Source organism: Phycomyces blakesleeanus (genome assembly GCF_001638985.1).
Source record: "Phycomyces blakesleeanus NRRL 1555(-) unplaced genomic scaffold PHYBLscaffold_23, whole genome shotgun sequence".
In the NCBI taxonomy this organism is placed as follows: domain Eukaryota; kingdom Fungi; phylum Mucoromycota; class Mucoromycetes; order Mucorales; family Phycomycetaceae; genus Phycomyces; species Phycomyces blakesleeanus.
In genome coordinates, this window is record NW_017265156.1 from 823,578 (window position 1) to 845,130 (window position 21,553).

General features: G+C 34.7%; 7 protein-coding genes across 7 annotated transcripts; 1 reads left to right on the forward strand and 6 right to left on the reverse strand.

The window, feature by feature from the left end:
• Positions 1-64: 64 nt before the first annotated feature.
• PHYBLDRAFT_102842 (hypothetical protein) lies at positions 65-490 on the reverse strand (the record flags this gene model as incomplete). The annotated part of the gene is made up of 1 exon (XM_018427741.1): positions 65-490. A coding segment is annotated over one exon (426 nt), but the record flags the coding sequence as incomplete, so codon positions are not given.
• A 1,256-nt stretch (positions 491-1,746) lies between these two features.
• PHYBLDRAFT_103224 (hypothetical protein) lies at positions 1,747-2,193 on the reverse strand (the record flags this gene model as incomplete). Its single annotated transcript, XM_018427759.1, has 1 exon — positions 1,747-2,193. A coding segment is annotated over one exon (447 nt), but the record flags the coding sequence as incomplete, so codon positions are not given.
• A 1,217-nt stretch (positions 2,194-3,410) lies between these two features.
• PHYBLDRAFT_127395 (hypothetical protein) lies at positions 3,411-4,942 on the reverse strand. Its single transcript, XM_018429159.1, has 8 exons — positions 4,824-4,942; positions 4,568-4,674; positions 4,262-4,488; positions 4,082-4,185; positions 3,952-4,022; positions 3,807-3,870; positions 3,649-3,736; positions 3,411-3,585 (listed from the first exon to the last, which is right to left on the reverse strand). Exons 1-8 carry the CDS (start codon positions 4,934-4,936, stop codon positions 3,523-3,525), a joined length of 837 nt encoding a protein of 278 aa, XP_018287104.1. The 5' UTR covers positions 4,937-4,942; the 3' UTR covers positions 3,411-3,522.
• A 156-nt stretch (positions 4,943-5,098) lies between these two features.
• PHYBLDRAFT_172899 (hypothetical protein) lies at positions 5,099-6,365 on the reverse strand (the record flags this gene model as incomplete). The annotated part of the gene is made up of 2 exons (XM_018436889.1): positions 5,099-5,303; positions 5,962-6,365. The coding sequence occupies 2 exons, from the start codon at positions 6,363-6,365 to the stop codon at positions 5,099-5,101; spliced, it is 609 nt and encodes a 202-aa protein (XP_018287105.1).
• A 5,057-nt stretch (positions 6,366-11,422) lies between these two features.
• PHYBLDRAFT_150063 (hypothetical protein) lies at positions 11,423-12,828 on the forward strand (the record flags this gene model as incomplete). Its single annotated transcript, XM_018432388.1, has 7 exons — positions 11,423-11,602; positions 11,678-11,709; positions 11,769-11,853; positions 11,924-12,190; positions 12,256-12,298; positions 12,401-12,517; positions 12,620-12,828. The coding sequence occupies 7 exons, from the start codon at positions 11,423-11,425 to the stop codon at positions 12,826-12,828; spliced, it is 933 nt and encodes a 310-aa protein (XP_018287106.1).
• Positions 12,829-18,198: 5,370 nt separating this feature from the next.
• Positions 18,199-18,612, reverse strand: PHYBLDRAFT_150064 (hypothetical protein; the record flags this gene model as incomplete). Its single annotated transcript, XM_018432389.1, has 1 exon — positions 18,199-18,612. One exon carries the CDS (start codon positions 18,610-18,612, stop codon positions 18,199-18,201), a length of 414 nt encoding a protein of 137 aa, XP_018287107.1.
• A 203-nt stretch (positions 18,613-18,815) lies between these two features.
• On the reverse strand, positions 18,816-21,518 carry PHYBLDRAFT_136168 (hypothetical protein; the record flags this gene model as incomplete). The annotated part of the gene is made up of 8 exons (XM_018429768.1): positions 18,816-19,062; positions 19,172-19,684; positions 19,907-20,027; positions 20,120-20,766; positions 20,831-20,994; positions 21,083-21,173; positions 21,256-21,312; positions 21,392-21,518. 8 exons carry the CDS (start codon positions 21,516-21,518, stop codon positions 18,911-18,913), a joined length of 1,872 nt encoding a protein of 623 aa, XP_018287108.1. The 3' UTR covers positions 18,816-18,910.
• Between the last annotated feature and the right edge of the window lie 35 nt (positions 21,519-21,553).

Below are 21,553 nucleotides of genomic sequence, written 5' to 3' on the forward strand. Positions count from 1 at the left end.
CCGATCGACACAAGTCTCTTGAAGCTTCGGTGAGATCTATTGTAGGATTGTTATTCAATGCAATGAAGCAATCTGAGAATTGACGACAGAGCCTTGAGATCTGGAGTGTTGCATTAAAGGCGTTTGTCCATGAGTTAGATTCGTATTCTACGTGGACATCTTCTTGGTGTTTCAAGGGATCCATGGCTTGGAATTGATATATCATGTCGAGAAAGTAGCGTAAATAAATCGGGCTGTGACACACTTCGATCTTTACTGGGTCAGCATTGAGAACATATCGTAGGTCGAAGAAGGTACATGCGTATCTGTGTCGTGTCATCGCTCGAGTGAGACAATTGACCTGCATGTCTCGGTACTCATCTGGTACAATTACTTGTACATTGTTTGTCAAAAAGAAGCCAGAGAGAATAGAGCACACCATCCCAAAGAACCTATAGTCTTTTACAAGCAATGCTGCTACACTCGGAACGGTCAATAATTGAACAGAAAGTGTACTGGCCGAGTGTCCCGGCTCTCTGTCCTTGAAGAAAAAGGCATCAACTAATTCTGGATAATTACGAACAAATCGAATACCTAATTATCACAATATAATATATATATGTGTGTGTGTATGTGTGTTTGGATTAGTAATCATGGCAGCAATGTGTACTAATGCCTAATTTTTTTAGAGAGCGAAAATAAATATATATATGTATATACTCATTTACCCATCACACGTCGATATTCAAAGTTGGATATAAGGGTGCCCAACAAGAGATCCTTGATACTTTCTCGCGCAGACTTCCACAGTCGTAAATCAAACTGTAGTATATAATCGAGTCTGACTTTACGTTTGAATTCCTTTTTCAAGAAAGCATTGGCTTCTTCTACAGGGGTCTGACCGGCAGTTACAGGTACACCCATATCTGCTGCTATGGATCTCTCTTCCTTTTCAAATTTGGCAGTCTGAGCCAACCATGCGTCGATATCCCAGTCTAAATCAATAATATCGTGTGGTTGCTTTTGCTTTGTATTGTCTTTAGAATGTCTTGAGGTATTATCATGTCGGTGTCGAGATGTTTCTTCTTGTGAGCTTGTCGCAATCTGATGTTGGCTATTGCTGTGGTCTTGGTTATGGTCTTGGTTGTGGTCTTGGTCGTGGTCTTGGTCACGGGTGTGGTTATATTCGTGGTTGTGATCTTGATTTTGATTTTGATCGTGGGTTTGGGTTTGATCATGGCTATGATCATGTTCGTGGCTATTGTGCTGTGAATCTTCAGCGGCTACATGATCTGTAGTGTTTTGATGGTCTGCTTCAGGTGTAGGGTTTGCCGAGACCATATCCACATCCTCTTCTGAGTGGACTCCTGACATAGCATTGCCATAATCTTCTCCTTCAGAATCGGTGTGATATTCTGATTCGTTATGGTCGACTACTTCATCAATGTCGTCTTCACTTAGCATAGCTTCTTCAAACCCATCCTCTTCATCATCGTCATAGTCCATCATACCAAAGTCTTCGGTAACAATAAAGTCTGCGTCGTTTTCATCATCCAACTCATCTCCAAATCCTTCTCCTCCATCATCGCTTTCAAGACCAGTAAAAGTATCATCTTCTTCTGCCATGCGTCCACGTCTAGAGCGAGTAGAAAGGGAAGCGAGATCTGGTGAAAGAGACCATTCGTCAGAAAGGACCTGGCAGATGATGTCGCGAAGGATAACATTTCCACCCTGGACGCCTCCAAAGAACTTGTAACGACCGCTGATAAGGTCTTTGAGCCAGTCCAGAAGTAGCCCGGAAATTTCTTCTCTGACACTTGTCTGCACAGAACGAATGGTGACAGCAAGCTTTATTTCGTAAATCTGGTCTGCAACTTTAATAGCCTCGTCGAGGTCGTTTGAGCTAAACACAAGATGGCGTCCATAAGTATCGACTTCTTCAGCCACTCTCATAGCGTGTTCCTTGCTACACTGGATTGCGCTAGACACAACGTTGATCACCTCATCGAATGAATGCTGTTCGTCATTCCACAGCATACACACATATGATGTGTTTGCGGCGTTGTATGGAATGTGGTGTGCCTTGTGAGAATCACGACAATCGCGTATGATATTTTCTTTTTTACCGGGCGAGACGTCTTCTGGCGAGGTTGCAAAAGTCTCCAGAATGTAATCCAGGACAACTTCAATCGTCTGCTTGATGGATTTTATCAACAAAGGGTCTATTGGTTCTTCAGGGTCTGTCTTGCATCCAGAAGACGAGCCATCTGCCGCAGATTTTCCAGGAACATTTGGAGAATGGATTGTGCATTCCAAAGGTGTTTTCCATGCTTCAGGATCCCCACAGTCGCAACAACCGCCGGATCCTCGGCTGATATTTATCTTGATGTCGTGACCTTCGTGGTTCGTAGAGTGAAAGCAATGCGAGCACAATACACACGTATTATCTAATCCACAGTTCCTATAAAATAAATAAATAAACAAAATTTCATAAAAGGAAGATTTATGTTCATAATGATCATTAGGATTTTGATTCTAAAGCATTAAAGATGAATTGCTTACTTGCAACGGTAAATGCTTTCTCCTTTCTTGAACAGGTGTCCACATTGCTTTCCACGTTGTGATTCCCAATATTCGGGCTCATCTTCTGATGGATTGACAAGTGCATTTCCGGGATTAGAGGGTACGATTACTGAAGTGTCGTCATTCGATCCAAAAAGATTATATTTTTCGAGTAGCTTTGAAAGACTTTTTGCATCGGATACGTCCTCTTTAAAAAAGTACTTTTTCATCCACGCGGGATTATTACACCATAATGCTCGATAACAGTTTGTCAGAATCAAACGCTTGTCAGAGTCAGACAGCTCTTTTGAGTAAATTACAGGTGCATCCGTAAGGAATCTGTATAGTGTTTCGGGCGTTATGACAGCAGGAATTGTGTTATCTGCCATTGATTCATGAGTTGACATTGGGACAGTCAATATCAATCAAGTAAATATATGTACGTATGTATGTGTGTGTTTGTATGTTTGTGGGTGTTTGTATGTGTGCGTGTGAGTATGCGTGTGCGTGTGCGTGTACGTGTGCGTGTGCGTGTACGTGTGCGTGTGCGTGTGCGTGTGCGTGTGCGTGTGCGTGTGCGTGTGTGTAATTATAGTATTAACAGAGAAGAAAAGAAGAAGATCGATTGTATCTTGTTCGATTTTTTATTTTATTTTATTCTGCTTTTTCTTCTTCTTCTTTCTTCTTCTATTTGCTAAAGTAATATATGAAAAAGAAAAAGAAAATATATAGACAGATAGAGAAGATGAAAATGAATATAAAATGTCACTGAAACGCATTATATAAAAATGTGACATCACACTATTAGTTTATTCCTAGGCAAATGACAAATACAGCAACACCAACCACCAAAAACGTGAAAAAAAATTGGAACAGGTATATTGTATTTATTTGAATTGCTAAGCTAAACTAAGCTAAGTTAAGCTAAGTTAAGCTAAGTTAAGCTGAGCTGAGCTGAGCTGAGCTGTCAAGGTAATACTATCAAAGCTTTGAGAACACAGCAGGCTTCTTGGTAACATAGGATTCCACAGCCTTTGTAATATCCTAAAGTAATGTATGAGATATGAGATGTTGCATATTTCAAATAGAATAAGATAAAGTCAATACCTCTGTGTTTAACATTGCCGAGTTCCAGGTTACAGTGTAAGCAAGACTCTCGGCAACTGTATGGTCGCGCGAGAAATTCAACAAGTGCCTGTTGAAAGAGAAAGGATTAGTAAAGATTTGAAAAAGCGAACCATTTGTGTGTATATGTTTTAGCTTACTTTGTTCCAGTGATGGCTACAGGGGACTTTGTTGCAATAAGACGAGCAGTCTTGAGGGCCTCATCTAAATGCACACATAAATTACGTTGATTAATATTAATTTTGTACAGGTAAGAAGAAAGTTTGTTGTAATTAAATGGCTTACTAAGCACTTCCTCCTTGGTTTCCAGGACTTTATTGACCAAACCACATTCAAGAGCTTCAGGTGCATACAAGCTTGATAAGTTTAGTTAGTAAGAATACCAAGAGAAAAGACCGGGGGATATATTTCTTACTTTCTTCCGGTGAAACAAAGTTCACGGACCAAACTATTATTACCAATAACTTTAGGGAGACGCTGTAAGCTGCCTACATCTGCAGCCAGACCAACATCAACTTCCTAAAGAGTTGGACAAGAAGAAATTGATCTTATTAGTTTTTTTATTATTATTGTATGATAGATGTTTATGGTTAACCTTGACACAAAAGTAAGCATCCTTGGTGCAATAACGGATATCACAGGCAGTGGTCATATCAACACCAGCACCAAAGCAGCCATTGTGAATTGCAGCAATCACTGGCTTTTCACAGTTTTCAATTGCAGTAAAGCTTGCTTGGAAATCACGGATGTGGGCGCGGTTATTGTATGCGATACGGGCACCATCCGAATCAGAGACAAGCTTTTTGAGACTGTTTTCTGCCACTATTGATTTGATAGACGTTGAAATATATTTTAGGTTTTCTTTTTATGAATGAAAATAAAAGGGGGTTGGATAACTTACAATCAAGGCCAGCAGTAAACATACGACCAGAGCCGGATACCACTACGGCACGAATGTTTTGGTCGACGGCCAAAAGTTCAAATACGGAACGGACCTCCTTTACAAGACTGTTTTTTTTTTTTTTTTTTTTTAAAAAAAAGGGTATTTTTAGACTATTTTGTTTTGCTTTGTATATCATATTATTAAGACCAAAAGAAAAGGTCTGTATCGATATGTATTGGTATGTATTGGTATGTAGGTTGAGTGTTCAACGTACCAGTCGTTGAAAGCATTAAGGGACTTGGGACGGTTGAGTTGGACGTGGGCAATGTTTCCGTCGATAATATCAACTTTGATAGTTTCAAACTCATACTTTGTGGCGTCGGGCATGATTTCAAAAAAAGAAAAGGCTTGAGAAAATGAAGCAGGAAAGAAGGTGGGGTAAGAGTAAAGAGATGTGGGGAAGGGTTGGTTTATAAGCGTCTGTACTTGTTTATTATTTTAAAAGTTAAAATAGCTTTGTCATGGTAAATCCCTTAATCTAAAACCCGCCTATTCACACGCCATAATGCAATTGAATAAGCAACTTTGTGAATAAGTTTCACTAGAGACTAGCTGTTTTTCTTTAACTTGGTAATGTATTCTTTGTGGTTTGATATTCTGATACTCTTGATATTCTAGTACTTTGGTATTCTGGTATTCTGTTATTCTGATGATATGGAAATAATAGGTCATTGTGATTCCAGTACTAAATGAGCTACGTCATCCTTAAAATTGAAAATGATGAAGGGGTAAAAAGCAAGAGACATTTTGTGTGTGTGTGTTTTTTTTTTAAGAAAAAGAATTGTACACAAATATCCCCCCCGTCTCCTTTCGTTTTCATTTTATTATTATTACTATTATTATTTTTGTACCTTTTTTTCCTTCCTTTTTATCTTTCTTGCCAAAACCTTTTAAGATCCACCACATACATTTATCTACTCACTCTTTTTTGATTGACCAAGGTAAAGGCAGTCAGATCAAAGCAGCCAAGAAGAAATAATTAGGTACATGCTTATATATAATTTATCTGTAGATTAATAGATAGATAGTAGATGTACTTTGTTTTTTTTTGAGTCCGCTTTCCAGAATTGATTGGAATGCATAAAACAGAAAAGAAAAAAAAAATGAAAATGAAAATGAAATTAGTTGAGAGTCACAAAGCAAAAGTCTTTTTTTTTTTTTTTGGTTTTAGGCTTGGCTTTGGAATTGTTATAGATTATTGTTGTTAATATGTATGTATCAGTAAGATGTCTTGGGTGGGAAAGTAAGCTGAAGGATATTGTGTGGGTATAGGATACAAAAAAAAAGAGAGAATAAGGATTTATACTGGAATCCAAGCGAATTGTTATGAGCATTGTGGAAGCTGAGATGACCGTCTGATTTGTTTGGAGAGCAGGATCATTCGGTCACTGGACAAGACTTCGTCAAGTTTTGCCTGTGCAGCAGGATCCTGAGTGTAAAACCGGCTTGTTCTTCTTGCTGGGATAGAAGTTGGTAGAGAGCTTATTTTTTGGTTCTCTGAATCAAAAGGTTCAACGAGAGTCTTTTCTTTGGTGTTTGTTGCAGGCTGGCGAGAGGATCCCCGCGGCAGGCTGTTAAGAGAGTATGCACGAGCTGGAGAGGTATTTTGAGATATCTGAATGTTCTCCATATCGACTGAATATCTTCCGTTTGAGGGCATGGTTTCGGAGAGGTCCGACGATGCAAACCATGATTGTGGTCGTTTGGAAAAGAGTCTTCTTAATCTCGATTCTGGTTTTGGCTGTTCGACCTGCATTTGGAACCCAAGACGAGATTATCTATATAGGGTATAGAAAGAGAGCAAGAAGAGTAAAGAAATGAAGAAAGGAAGAAATGAAGAAAGGAAGAAAGAAAGGAAGGAAGGAAGAAAGAAATAAATAAAACTGTAAATTATATTTTTGCCCATATTAAAGGCTCTATTAATATTATTATCATTCATTAGTGGGGCGTTTTAGTATTTTGTCTATTTTGATACCAAAAAAAACAACTCCAAATACATTGTATAGATCTATATTTATCAGCCAATACGTACAACATTAAACAAAGACAGCTTGGAAACACAATAATCAAACGAAGCCTCTGACCCTAATACACGGTTATATATATTATACATACATACAATATTCATACATATATAGTCTGAGCCACACCTATATATATTTTATATTTTATATACATATTTGACCCTCTTAAAATTAAGTTACCCGATCCTTACAACAAATCATCTACAATTCCATCGATGATGAATCCAATCGAATTATACTCTCTATTCCTTATTCTTTATTTGTGTGGGAAACTCGGATATAGAGAGATATTTGTTTTGATTTTGGTGATCAATATGTATATAAAATGTTCAAATATTCAAATATTGAAATATATATATTTTATAAGATCACACAATCACAGGTTAGACCTTTTTTTTCTTTTTTTTTTGCAAAATTCAATTCATTATATGCACATTTACCCAAAACAGTCTTTATTTACTTATTGCCTCTTATCTATTTCCTCTCTACACTTCAACACCATCACAGTCCTATATATCACATATTCTTTGTTTCAAATTGTTTATACTTTTTATTTTTATTTATTTTGCCAGGTACAACTTTATCCAAATATGGTATTTTGTTAAATGACAGATCCAATAAAATTCATTTTTTTCTACTATAGTCGTAGTTTGGAATGAACTTTATACTGTACTCAGTATAAGCATTTGCACTACTTTCGAATAATTGTATATCCATTATACACACAAACACAGACATACACGCACTAACAATAAGAAGAAAAAAAGACTACTAGATTTGCTTTAGTTTGATAGCAGACTATATAGCTTATTCTTATTAAAAGCCACTGATTATGCCAGTAGCTAACACTTGGCCAAGAGTTGAGTTATTTTTTTTTACACGACCAAAACAAAATAGGAAATTTAATAATGGGTAACAATTTTGTAGCTTATATATATATATTAAAAACGGCTTTTTATTTTATTTCAGAGAAATTACTCATAATATCATCATTCAACAGAAGAATAAAACGAAAAAGAAAATCAAGATAACTATAGTGACCATTGTGATTGAATTGGCCAAGAGTCTCTTTGGGGTTATTCTCGTTAATCATTCCATAGTGTATGATATAAGTTGGTTAAAATAGATGGTTGTTGTTGTGGGAATTGATCTTCAAGGGATATTAGAATCTTACAATTTTGGATATCAAAAGTAACATAAAATAAAAAGGAGTAAAGAGATCAAATAAGGAGTATTAGATATCGAAAAAAGCAAATACTTCATTTAAGCACATAATCTACGCTTATAACTCACAACAAGAGCCATAGTTGTTAGTATGTTTCTTATGTATTAAAATCCAATATATAAAGTTAATCATTTGTTGCTATGGTTACTTGGTTCTATTTTATAGAATAATATGACTAAAAGGAATAGTAAATGCACGTTACATATCTGTCTTTAAATGCCTTGGATAAATAGGATACTGAAAATAATGATAGATCGTTATCTTGTAAAGCGAACAGTCGATGGGAAATATATAGTGTTTTCAATAGATAGATACGTGTATATATGGACCTATTCTTCTTCTAGATATTGAGGTTTAAACATATATCACAATCAGAATACATATATTGCTTATCTTAAAAAGGAAATGTACCTGATAATAACTATTATATTCGATTCTTTAAATATTCAAAGTTTATAGTCTTTATACAGTTAATTCTTCTTTTTTTTTTAAAAAAGTATCTTGCCTTCACAAATTAATAAATCGTACACAGCATATGACCTGAAAAGAGAAAAATGGAATAATATCCAACAACCTGAGTTCAACCAATGAATCCTTTATATACCATGTACAACTTTATGAGAACGGCATACTAATTATTCCAATAATATAATCAAGTACTCACTTTTAATAATAGACTCCTTACATATATATTCACATAAAAATAACTTGAAGCCTGTATGGTAAGCACAGGCAAAGGCTTTGTAGGCAACGAAGCCAAAAAGAAAAGAAAAATGAAATTAAAGACGTTAAAAATATATCTCTAACTGTCTTGCAAATAGTATGGTCTGTGGGTAGATAATGATGTCTCTAACCTAATACGATTAGATATTTGATTCCAAAAGACATAGATGGCGCGGAATATTCCATGAGATATACTCATCATTGTTCTTTAATTTCAACATGACTTTTTTTTTCTGCCTTAGAAAAAACACTCCACAAAACCTTGAAGATGTTCTAGTCATATCTTTGAGGTTTACCCAATATTTGATTGTGAAGCTAATTATGCAAAGGGATAATGAGCTACAGAAGAATATGGGGCTTATATCCAATTAGAGCATGGTTATAATTCACTAAAGAGATTATCTAAACAGCTAACTAATACAGACAAGATATGATTACTAAGATAACGCGCGATGATATATAAAAACAATCAAAATAGCCAGTATATTCCTTATTATTCTGATGTACATAATGATCTATATTCTGTACCAATTGTTTGTACACTGTACTATTATTACATTACTCAAGAATATAAATACCATATATCAAATATCAAATATCAGTTATCCTGAATAATTTTAATTTTTGTATTATTCTTTGATTATCGGAGTATGCCAGAAAATAAAGAATAAGAATATTGAAACAAATACTTTTTTTTTGGAATAGTAAAATACGGTCGCACGATATTCTTTGTACACTAGGTTGTGCAGGACAGAAAACAAGGTCGTATTCTATACGAGTTTTAAGTTAAATATTAGACTTTTGTTCTACAGTAATTTCACATTCCTGTTGTAATAACTGTACACTACGAGAAACAAAAATGAAGAAATCTAGAGGGATATTCCGATAGAGAGACAGAGAATTGCGTTAACTATCTTCAATATCCTCTTGTTTGTTCTGAACAATTAGATGTTTTCATTGTATAGCAAACGTTAAGTTTAATTGATTTAACAGGATATTTTTCTATTTATGAATCTGGTACATCCAAGTACCACCCTTCGTGTCCCCGGACGTTTCTTGAAAAGTTTAAACAAGTCTTCAGCCCTGGTCTATATTTCTGTTCTCAATCCCCAAATATAACTTTTTTTTTATGATCTTTTAAGATAATATTACAATGCCCTTTGTTTTTTAGTATTGTTTTTATAAGCCATTTCTAGATCTACTGATCCAAGTTATTTGGAGAATGTGGCTTCGTTGCACTTTGGACGTCGTTTGTCGAATAAAGACCTTGTTGTTGGCTTGGATTTCCGACACCTTTCACTAATTACGACATGATGGCACAGCTCCTGATAGGTTCATCCGTGTCATTCAAGGTGAACATACTGTGAGACCAAGATAAGATGTTTCGGAAGGTCGTCGCGTAAGACCAAAAATAAAATAAAATAAAGCTGACAAGTTTCAAAAAGAAGAACACTAGAAAAAATAAGAAGGAAAAGAAGAATATAGCCTATTTTTTTCTTTCTTTCTTTCTCTCTTTCTTTCCAATTTGGTTATTTGCAGGTATCCTTAAGATTTTATTTGGCGAGTCATTGAATTCTTTGAATTCTTTGGTGAATTACTTTATTATCATCTTTGTACTGCATGGTAAAGGGTAAAGGTAATTTCCGTCAATTGTAAAAAAAAAAAACTACAAAAATCTCCTAGTAAAATCACTTTTATCCATACCTTTTTCTTTTAAGCATCGCGTATATTATCAACAAAGTAAAATAAAAAGTTAGTAGAGCAAAAATAAGAGCACAAATTAATATGGAAGAATGAGGCACAGATGAAATTGAAGCATAAATTCTGGCTTGTACCGTGGCTTGTGTAAGCAGAAGAAAAATAATGAAAGGTATTTAATATACAAGTATTAATATCAAATAACCATATTGAATTCAAAAAAAAAAGTCAAATTACTCATTTATTAATTTACTAATTATTTATTTATTTTTTACTTTATTATTTGAAAATATTCATAAATGTATAATATTAACAAAAACATCTTACCTTGTAGATAGGTAGCTTAAGTAGATTTAGAGCGCATATGTATATAAACGCACACACAATAGAGCATTCGTCCGTTGAAATGTATTTCGAATTACAAGAAAACGTTGACTTGATATTCGTTCGTTAGCTTAGGGTAGCCAAGATATGGTAACAGTTCCAGAAATATGGTGGCACAGGCCATGTATTTGGAAAGCGGTGACAGTGATTTTACGTGTAAAACAAGACCTTTTTGTTCAATTGACATGCAAGATAAATTTCTAGTAATTTGTGTATTCTAATTCCATTTCATAAACATATATTAGTAACATATTACTGTGCTAGTGCTCTAAAACTAAATGAGTTCAAGCGACAAATCTGTGTATTTCAAGTGGATAGCCAAATAAAATAGCTATTCTGTACTCGTTTAAAATTTTATCGTCTATTTAATCACGTCTTGGGTTAGTACGTCCAACAGCTGTCCAAAGAGCCTAGAACGTATTAAATCAAAACTTAAAGAAGAATAAGAGTAAGAAAATACAACCAAACCTTTTGTTACTAGCTCGCTGGGACATATTGGAAGTAATCTTTTTTTTTTTATCTTTTTTTTTTCCTTTGCGCAATGTGTGACGAAAGCACGCTTTAACACGCTTTAACACGCTCAAACTCACGTACAAATTTAGACCTGCGTTCGTATGATGTGTTCAGGGTGTGATTATAGCTAATTTAATTTGCCATGAGCTTCAGTATGAGCAAATACACCTCTCTCTATCTCTTTCTTTCCTTTTCTCTTTTCATTGTTTTCACATGGGCGCAAAACAGTCAAAGCGTAATTTTAAAATGTCCGAAATCGTTCATCCCACTACAAATCCAAGTCCAATGCCCAGTGCAACACATTCATCTGGTGGATCTTCGGGCGCAAATTGGAAAATGTCTGCAGATGGTCGCATATATCACAACGTAGAATCAAGCGCATACATACTTCCTCAAGACGAAGAAGAACAAGACCGGCTTAACTCTGTAAGCAGATATAATTTCAATTTCCGAAAAAAAGAACTTCCAAGAAAAACAAAGCTCACTATTTTATTTACATAGCAACATTTTGCAGCAAAAGCCCTCTCGAATGGGTAAGATTAGATACTGCCCATAGCATATAGATCTCTAACACGATATTGAAATATATCAGGAACATGCTGGCCTCAGTTGTAGAAGCTCTTCCCCAAGAAGCCAAGATCCTCGATATTGGGTGCGGTTCTGGGTCTTGGGTCATGGTAATCATTACCAACAAGCTTATTTTATTTAACACACACATGTACAATTTCTTATTGACTTTTCTATCAGGATGTAGCTATAGATAATCCTTGTACTCATATCACTGGTATTGATATTGCCGACATCTTCCCTGCCATCATTCGACCAAAAAACGCCGATTTCAAACTCGTTAATGTACTCGACGGTCTCCCGTTCCCAGACGCCACTTTTGATTTTGTTCATATGCGTCTTTTAATTGTTGCCTTTCGCATAAACGAATGGGACAAAGTGATTGATGAAATCTACCGTGTTCTTAAGCCCGGAGGACTTATCCAGCTAGTTGAATCTCAATATACAGTTTGTATCTCTTATTTTTTTCTTTTTAAAAAAAAATCTTTTCAACTGACAAATCATATAATTAGGATACAGAGCAGAGTCCAAAAATCCACCGCTTTGTCTCGGCCCGTAAGATTTTGTTATTATTATTATTATTATTATTATTATTATTATTATTACTGGGATCTGTAGATGGTATGTATAGCTATCTGACATGCTTATTATCATTAGTACTTTCCTTAATGGCGGATAAGCACCAAGATCCGTTAATTGGCTCAAAACTTGAGGGCAAGGTAATAGCCCATGGTTTTGAGTTGATGCAAAAAGAACGTATAAGAATACCATTTTGTAAGTCCAATAATAATTTTTTTTTTAAAAAATAATAATAATAATAATAATAATAATAATAATAATAATAATAATGTAATAATTAATATATTTCTATTTTAGCCAATCCCCAGAACGCTGTTTATGCTGAATTATTGTGGGGCTGGGGTAATGCTATGAAAGCCCTCAAACAAGCTCTCGCTCCTAGATTATGTCCAGATAATGAGAGCGACTATGATCAAATATTGAATGAATATCTTAAGGACTGTGCTGATTTTGGGTGGGTGGTTTACATTTGGTCAGTTGCCGGCCGTAAACCTCTGACTGTCTAGAAAATTGCTTATCCTTTGTACTCTAAATGTTATATATCCTGAATTTTTTATTTTATTTTTTACTCTCCTTTAGAAGAAATATGCTAAACCTTTAACTTTGCTCATGCTTACCATTATTACTATTACTACTATTACCATTATTCTAAATCTTACAATTATTTTTACCTTTCTTTATTTATTTATTTATTAATTAATTATATGCTAAAATATCTTGCTTTTACTTTTATTTCTTTCTATAAAAAAAAAAAAAAAAACACTGGCAATATTGGTTGCCAAGATGATTTATATTTTGTCATAGTTAGTGTTTTGTACCACACTTTCTGACATTTAGATGGTTGTATTATCTTTATCTTTTTCTTTTAAAACAGAATAATAATATTTATATATGAATGGCCACAATAGGAAAAAAAAATCTTCATCTGACAGCTTAACATAAAACACGGAGAATCTTCTATTCATTTACTTGTTTACAACAAAAGGAAAGAAAAGATGTATATATGAATCTACATTTGTCTCCAATCTATCCAATGTTTGGCTCTACCCAACTTTCGGTTCGCTCCCCGACATTTCTCTTAGGATCAAGTACGTGTGGTGTAGTGTTACCTTGTACACGAAGCATAATAACTGTAACCTTGGACCTACACCCTTTTTTGGAACATGTATTAGAAGCTGTTTTGTAATTGTGTGTACAGAATATGAGTAAAAAGAAAAAGAAGAAGAAAAAAGGCGGGTACCGATAGTAGAAGTATTCAAGTATTACGATCAAAAGGCCTCAAGATAAAGAAGATACAACCGTTGTGGTTGAAATGAGAAGAAAACAAAGCTCTATTCTTACTACAAAATATATCTATATATATTTGTACCGGACCTTGAGCGGGTGATTTACACAAAACTAAAACTAAATAGTATTATAATGAGATGTGTATTCGGAGAGCGGTTTATTTTATTTTATTTATTTTGTCGGAGAGACCTGTTGCGTGTTTTCTATCTATACAAACTATATTGTTAAAATAAAGTCGTGTAATATAAACCTTTTTATATAAAGAATATATTGATATAAATACCAAATATACACAAAATTCGTTTGCTTCTCACAAAAGCAGAGCAGTATCTATGACAAACTTTATAGAAGCAGAACAAGAGTCTTAAAGCTATTGGTTACTATTACTAAACACATACACAGATATAAATATAAATATCTACTTGTAAAAGTAGGACAAAAGAAAAAAAGAACACATACCACAGATAGAGACTTTCTTAGTTTGGACTCATGGTTTATTCAATTGGCGCCTTCTGTGTTAATTTGTATCATGTCAAATAAAAGACAAAAGGAGATGAACTTTATTTAACGATCGAGTTTTATTTTTTTTTATTTTTGATTTTATTTTTGATAGTATATTTGCATCTTCATCTATATTCAATAAATCGTTCAATTTATATTTTATTGTATTGTATTTTAGCTCTCATTATTATCTCATTCAAAGAGTCACAGAATTTAAGATAGGTTACTAGCTGTGTAATATGTATATATATATATTTTTAAAAAATACCATCCTTTCCTTTGTTTTCGTCTTATTTTTCTCTCACTATCTTTGGATCATGATCGTTATTGGGGCTTAAAAAAAATCAGTAGCCAACACCATGCAGCACTGGCAGAATTCCTGGGTCTTATTTTGCATGTGGACAACTTTGTACATTTTACAAAATTTAGTATTTAAAATACAAACTCCGAGTACATATTCAATTGTTGAAGATTAAAACACCCAATAATATTCTATTGGGGTGTAAATACTCTCAAACCTTAATTTATCGTGATAATTATATGCGCTTCAAGGGTCTGAGTTCATTAAACAAAAACACACATTTACACATTTACATAATAACAGGATACTATCTGTAGTTCTACTTGATTATAGTCAACAATATTTACTCAATAGATAATACAAAAAAAAGTTTTGCTAAGCATAGATCGGGAATATTTTTTTTTGGATTATTATTTTAATGTGGGTACATATGCATAGAGAATAGTATATCCCAAAACAAAAATGGGCAGTAAATCAAAAGAAACCTTGGACTACAAGGGTATCTTCGTTTGCCCAAAAATTAAAACTAAAATAATAATCAATAGGCTTTGTGAACAAATATGTTAATTTAACTATATTATATGATATTCAACCTCATTAACAATATAAAAGAAGGTACAAAAGGTACATGTTAAAATAGAAATTACCCACAGTAATATATGCAAGCCAAACAGAAAAAAAAAAGTGAAAAGCATTTGTCTTTCATATTACCACATATTTTAGTAAACACGCCTTTACCAAACTTTGATTCAAGGTGTACAAGTTTTTATTTTTATTGGATTTTTCTTTAAAGACAGAGGTGTCTTGTCCAGACCAGTCCTTTTTATGTTCTCTCATTTCTACTTGTGAAAGACAAGTCATTTTGTTATGCAAAATCTATACACATTTACACTAGTCATGGTAGTGAGTCTCTAGATAAATGTAATTTATAGAAATCCTTGGTATACAAGTAGCTGGTACGACATGAAAAGCTAAAAGAATACAAACATACAAACATGCAAACATAAATATATTAATTAAAGGCAGTGACAATTGAACAGACAGACATAATAAAAAAAAGTATTGCAAGAGCTGTCACTTTCCGAGCATTCGATTCTATTAGGTATTTATAAAACAATCTGAGCCATTGTTTTTGAGCATGCTGACAGACGTATACTGAAAACGATTAACCACTTGCAATTACCAAGATTCCGCGGATTTAAAGATTCAACAAAAAAAAAAAGAAGATGTGTAGTGGGTGTATTTATAAAAAGACGATTTAAGGTTCTTTTGTACCTCCTCTGCGCAATAGGTGTAAAAAAAATGAATTTATAAAATTCACAGGTATGCTGGTAACCAATAGTATATAATCTTCCTATACTTCAATAACGATAACAATATACTCGATAATAGGCGGGCATAATTTACACACACATTATTTTACTCTTTATATTATCAGGGACAAACAAATAGACATTATCCCTGATCTAAAAAACTTACCCTCTAAACCGAAATAAAGCTAGCCGTCCAGAATATTCTTAGAATTTATAAAAAAAAAAGTATGGTATTTATATACAGCCAAACCGGGAAAGAGCCGATTTATCTTATTCTGTATAGAAATAAACCATGCGGAGACTCTTTGTATGGATTGATATACATTTTTATAATGAACAGAAAATCACAAGCACAGGATTACATCTATCATTCCAATATAATTGTATTCCAAAAAAGAGATGTTACTATTTCATTAAATTACCCACCAAAAGGTGACCAGGGTTTACTTAAAGATCATTTGTCTAGAAGCTCTTTTTTCAAATGAAATTACACACACACACACACACAATGGAGTTTAGAAAGAGCTACATTTTATGCTGGTAGCATTGGCCTGCGCGTTTTATTTTGTTTTGTTTGTATAGTATAGAGATCAGTGCATTAATTGCCGCCCAGAGCGAGATTTACAGTATATTATATAACATATTTCTCCTAAAATATCTAACATGTCCGTTGTGTTAAAAGAACTAAAAGAACTAGGAAAGATGTAGTGGCATTACTTAAACAGTAAAGATGGAGTTTTACATTGGTGACAGTGGTTAGAAAGGGTATCGTGCCAAAAGTACAAGAATCAAAAGATAGAAATCTGTACATCAAATTCAGCTCAAATTTAGCTTTTTATTGGCTCTTAAGTGGATAACTACCTATAAGCAGATAAAACGCACCCATTAAAAGAGCATCTCACAACACATATAAAGACAGTAAATACAAATAATATCACAGTATATAGGTGGATAAGGAAAACCACGTGTATTCCAAAAATATACATACTTCTCTAACATCTTAGATTTGCATGATATTCGCATTTCTATTAGTAATTAAGACCCAATAAAAACTCTTTCTCAACAAATAATAATTCAAATTATCTCAAGCATATTCATTGTACCAAGTCAGATTGATCTTGTTGTAAACAAGTTATGCATAAGCTGCTACATTTGTTTATTATTTATTATTTATATTAAAGATTAACATTCTGCATGCTGATCAAAACTGGTGCCTAATCCAGAGAAGAAAAAGATGAGATTCAGCGAGAGGATTGTATTACTTCCCCTCAGTATCATCCTGTCTGTTACGAAAAATTAGGTGTTTCCACTATACAGCAAACGATAGGCTTTATTCAGATTGTTTAGAGAATATAGCTCTCCGTTACAGTTTGAGCATCATTTGTCTAATAGATTCTGTTGTTATTCTAGGCTTCTCCACATCTTTCGCCAAATATGACACGATAACACGATTCCAGAGGGACCTACGTGTGCTCTTCAAATCAAAAGTGCAGTCTGGCAAAAGATAATATGTCCCAGAAGGATTTCATGTGAGACAAATGCTGTAAAGTGCAAGACAATAAACAAATGTCAGAAAAGCAATGCTGATAAGAGTCAGTTAAATTTTCCTGCCTGATTATCTTCGAGAATCCCCAAGATGTTATTTTGGTAAGCCATTACATTTTTTTTGAGGATTTTAGTGATATTTTTCTGTTTCTTTGTTTTGTTTTGTAATGCTTGGAGTATTGTAAAGTGTTTTGAATCTATTGCAAAAATACGGCTTCAAAATGTTATATAAAAAAAACAGGTGGGACTAGCTTGAGATATTAAAGATACCTTTTCAAGATTGAACTATAATATTGAAGAAATAAGAAAAATTGAAATTGAAACACAGACACACACATATATATAAAACGAAGAAAGCATCATTTTGCTAAAATACCACCCCTAAACCCACCCAATAAGATTGTAAAAATCTCCTATTAAATTTACTCTTTTTTTTATTACAGTGTATGCGCCCTAAGATATGTACATTACTTATAGTTAGGTATCAGTTTAATGATCTCAGAAATATGGATTATGTAACGAACTTTGTTTTTATATAATGAGAATAATGATGAAAATAAAGTTTTCTTTTCTTTCCTTCAAACGGACAAAATATTAATGATCTCCATTGATCGACAATGCAATATCGACTTTTTATCTTGCTTCAAACCCAACAAATTTTACATGATAAATTGAGGATTTAGTTACAAAAACTAATAGCCACTAACCGTATCTGTTCATACAAATCCCGGTAAAGAAGAATGTATATGCAAATATGATACATAACAAATTATAAGCAAATGCCTCAGGTACATACAAATAATATTCACATAATTATTAAAATTAATTAGCAGTAATAAATTATTGCTATTAGAAGGGAGGTGTATAGAATGAAGAAAATGATAGATAATAAATACAAAGAATAAAAGTGGTAGGTAGCTGAGGGGTGTTTATATCATGTAACTTTCTATAGCATCAGTTCGTAATATATCACGATCTCCTGTACGATATCGAACCATCCATGTCCCGTCAGGTAATTGAACATAGAAATTAGAGTAAGGAAACTCGTTTGGTTTGCAATACGTTGGACTATAAGGAGGCACAATCACAGTAGTGCTGGTTTGATTGGCATCTTCCTTTAATTGCTTTCTTTGACGCTTTTTACGAGTACTCGTGTATTCTGGAACAGAATATGAAGAGGAGCTGTCTGCTGAATCGGATGATCTAGAGGACACGGTGTCCAAAGAATCGCGTCGTTGTTCATGGCGGTGGAAGATATTGGTGAGTTTTGACCAGACTGAGGAAGCAGATCGATGAGTCTTGGAAGAAGTCAAGTCATTAGAATATATTAAGCGTGTAGACATAATAACAAAAAGTTTTCTTTTGTTAAAAGATCCAAGAAATTCTCAATAATGTAGGGGTGTATTTATGGAGATTATCATGAAACAGAATAACCGATTTGATGAAAAAAAAAAAGAAGAGCTTCTTTGTCTCTCCGCAACCACTGAGAGAAGTAAAAACTTGCTCAGCAGTGTTCTCTTACGTGGCTTCTACTGTACCGATTTGTAAGCAGTAAGTCTTATTTTTTATTTTATTTTATGTTATGTTATGTTATGTTATTTTACTTTATTATGTTTTATTTTCATTGTAAATAATACCAGTCTATAATCGCTGTTTGGTTTCTATTGCCTGGATACATTGAATTATATCACCAGCCTGGAACTCCTTGAACCCTTCAAAGGACATTCCGCACTCCAGACCCTTTTTCGCTTCGGCAATATCTTTCTTTACCTGACGGAGTTGGTCCAGTTCACCTAAAACATTTATAGAAAATTAGCTTAGTAGTTTGCTTACATATGCATTCTAGCTAAACAAATATACGCCCAAAGAAAAAGAACAAGAAAAAATAAATCCATGTTTTACCTTCCCAGATCGTCTCTTTGTTACGCACTATTCTAACCCGGCCATTTCGATTGATTGCTCCATTTGTAACTCGGCAACCAGCCACTGGCTTAGTTTCGCGACCCTTTGTACTAATATCAAATACTTGCAGGATACTTGCTTCTCCCACTACTTGTGTAGTTACAATTGGTGGGAGCATATCACTCAACTGGTCCTTCACCTCTTCAAGCAATTTGTATATCACAGAGTAAGACCGAACGTTGACTCCATGTCGAGAAGCCTCAGCTTGGATCTTCTTGTCTGCCTTTACATTAAACCCGATAACCTGCCCCTCACATGCGGCTGCTAACAGTACATCACCTTCTGTGATATTTCCGACGCCACTCTGGACCACCTTGACCTTGATTAACTTATTCTGCAGTCCGTTAAGACAATCAACAACGGCCTCTACTGTGCCACTAACATCACCTGGGTGACCAAAACAATTTAATTCACTCTCTCTTGGCAAATTTGTGTTTGTACAGGTATGTGTAGCTGTCTGTAACCAAAGTTTTTTTGTTTGTTTGTTTGTTTTTTTATAAATAATACCTTTCACAACCGCTCTTAATTCCTGTTGAATAGGTCCACTTTCTGCGGCATTTTCTTCACGATCAGCCTGAAGTTCACTCATTCTTTTACCAAGAGAATCAGGCATTTTTTCAGTCATACCACGCTGGTACAGATACATCTCTTTTTTGTACGCCTTCTCAGCCAAACGTTCCTGTTCAAGCTGCTCCCGCTGAGCACGACGCTTATCGTTAATTACTTCCAAATCACGTAATTGCTGATCTCTTTGTTGACGTGCCAAACGGTTGTCAACCACTGTCTTTGCTGTGTTCTAGAGTACAAATAAAATTGAATATTGGCTCAGCATATTTCTTAAAATGATTTTTCTCGTTAAAGTTTCCATAATAGTAATTTTCTTTTTACCTCATCTGGAGATGGTAGCATCTCATCACCAGCGTGTGGTACCTCCTTCCAACCAATAACCTTAACAGGTGTACCAGGAAGAGCCTCCTTAATACTCTTGCCAGTGTGATCTGTCATAGATCTGATTTTGCACCACGTTTGTCCAGCAACAACAACAGATCCAACCTTGAGTGTACCACTTCTCACCAGGACAGTAGCTACATTTCCACGACCCTTCTCCATTTGCGACTCAATAACTACACCTTCAGCGCCTGCATTACGCTCCGCCTTAAGTTCCAGAACTTCTGATAAAGTGGAAATGGTTTCTTCGAGTTGATCAAGATTGAGACCTGTCAGTCCAGATACCTCTACACAAGGAACATCGCCACCGATTTCTTCCAAGTGAACATTGTAGCGAGCAAGTTCTTGTTTAACCTTTGAAGAGTCTACGCCCGGTTTGTCACATTTATTGATAGCTACCACAAGAGGAACACCTGAATTGTGAGCATGCTGGATCGCCTCCTGTGTCTGAGGCATCACTCCATCATCTGCTGCGACCACCAAGACAATAATATCAGTAACTTGTGCGCCACGGGCGCGCATAGAAGAAAATGCAGCGTGTCCAGGTGTATCCAAGAAAGTGATTTGCTTCTTTGAGGGAAGTTGTACTAGCGTGTACAGAATAAATGAGACGAGAACAAACGTTTAGTGTATCCTTTTGAGATCACTCACCAGAAAAGGCACCGATATGTTGAGTAATTCCACCAGCTTCCCCTGCTGCTACTGATGTCTGTCGCAAAGTGTCTAGCAGGGTTGTCTTTCCGTGATCTACGTGACCCATAATAGTTACTATAGGTGGTCTTCCTGGTAATTTACTAGTGTCTTCCGTAGGAGGTCTGACCACAGTAAAGCATAATGTAATGTATCACGTCAGAATATGACATAAACCTTATTATTAATAATTGTCTGTGAAGGAATAAATACCTTGGAAACAAATCTAACGACTGCCGAGAGTCTACTACAGGGTTCATATCTAGCTGCATAGCAATCAAACTAGATTCGTCTGAATTGAGCACTAGAGAGGAAAATCACAATATTTCTTAGGCTCTTCTGAATCCATTTTTATGCATTCAGTCGTTTATTAGTGTGGTACCTACTGCGATCATGCGATGTACTACCCATATCTAACTCTTCCATTGTTTGAATAATTTGCTCTAATTAACCAAAAAAAAATGTAATTAGAGAATATGTTAATTGCCTATTTTTCTTATCATTACACGATAATCGATTTACCAATGCGAACACCAAGAACACGCGATAGATTGGCTACATTGATGATTTCTGGGATATAAACTTCTTGAGACTGTCGGGCCAGTTCGGCCTCTTTAGCTCTCTGTTTTGCACGTCTATCAAGAATCATCTGTCTAGCCTTTTCTTCTTCTCTAATTGCTTTTG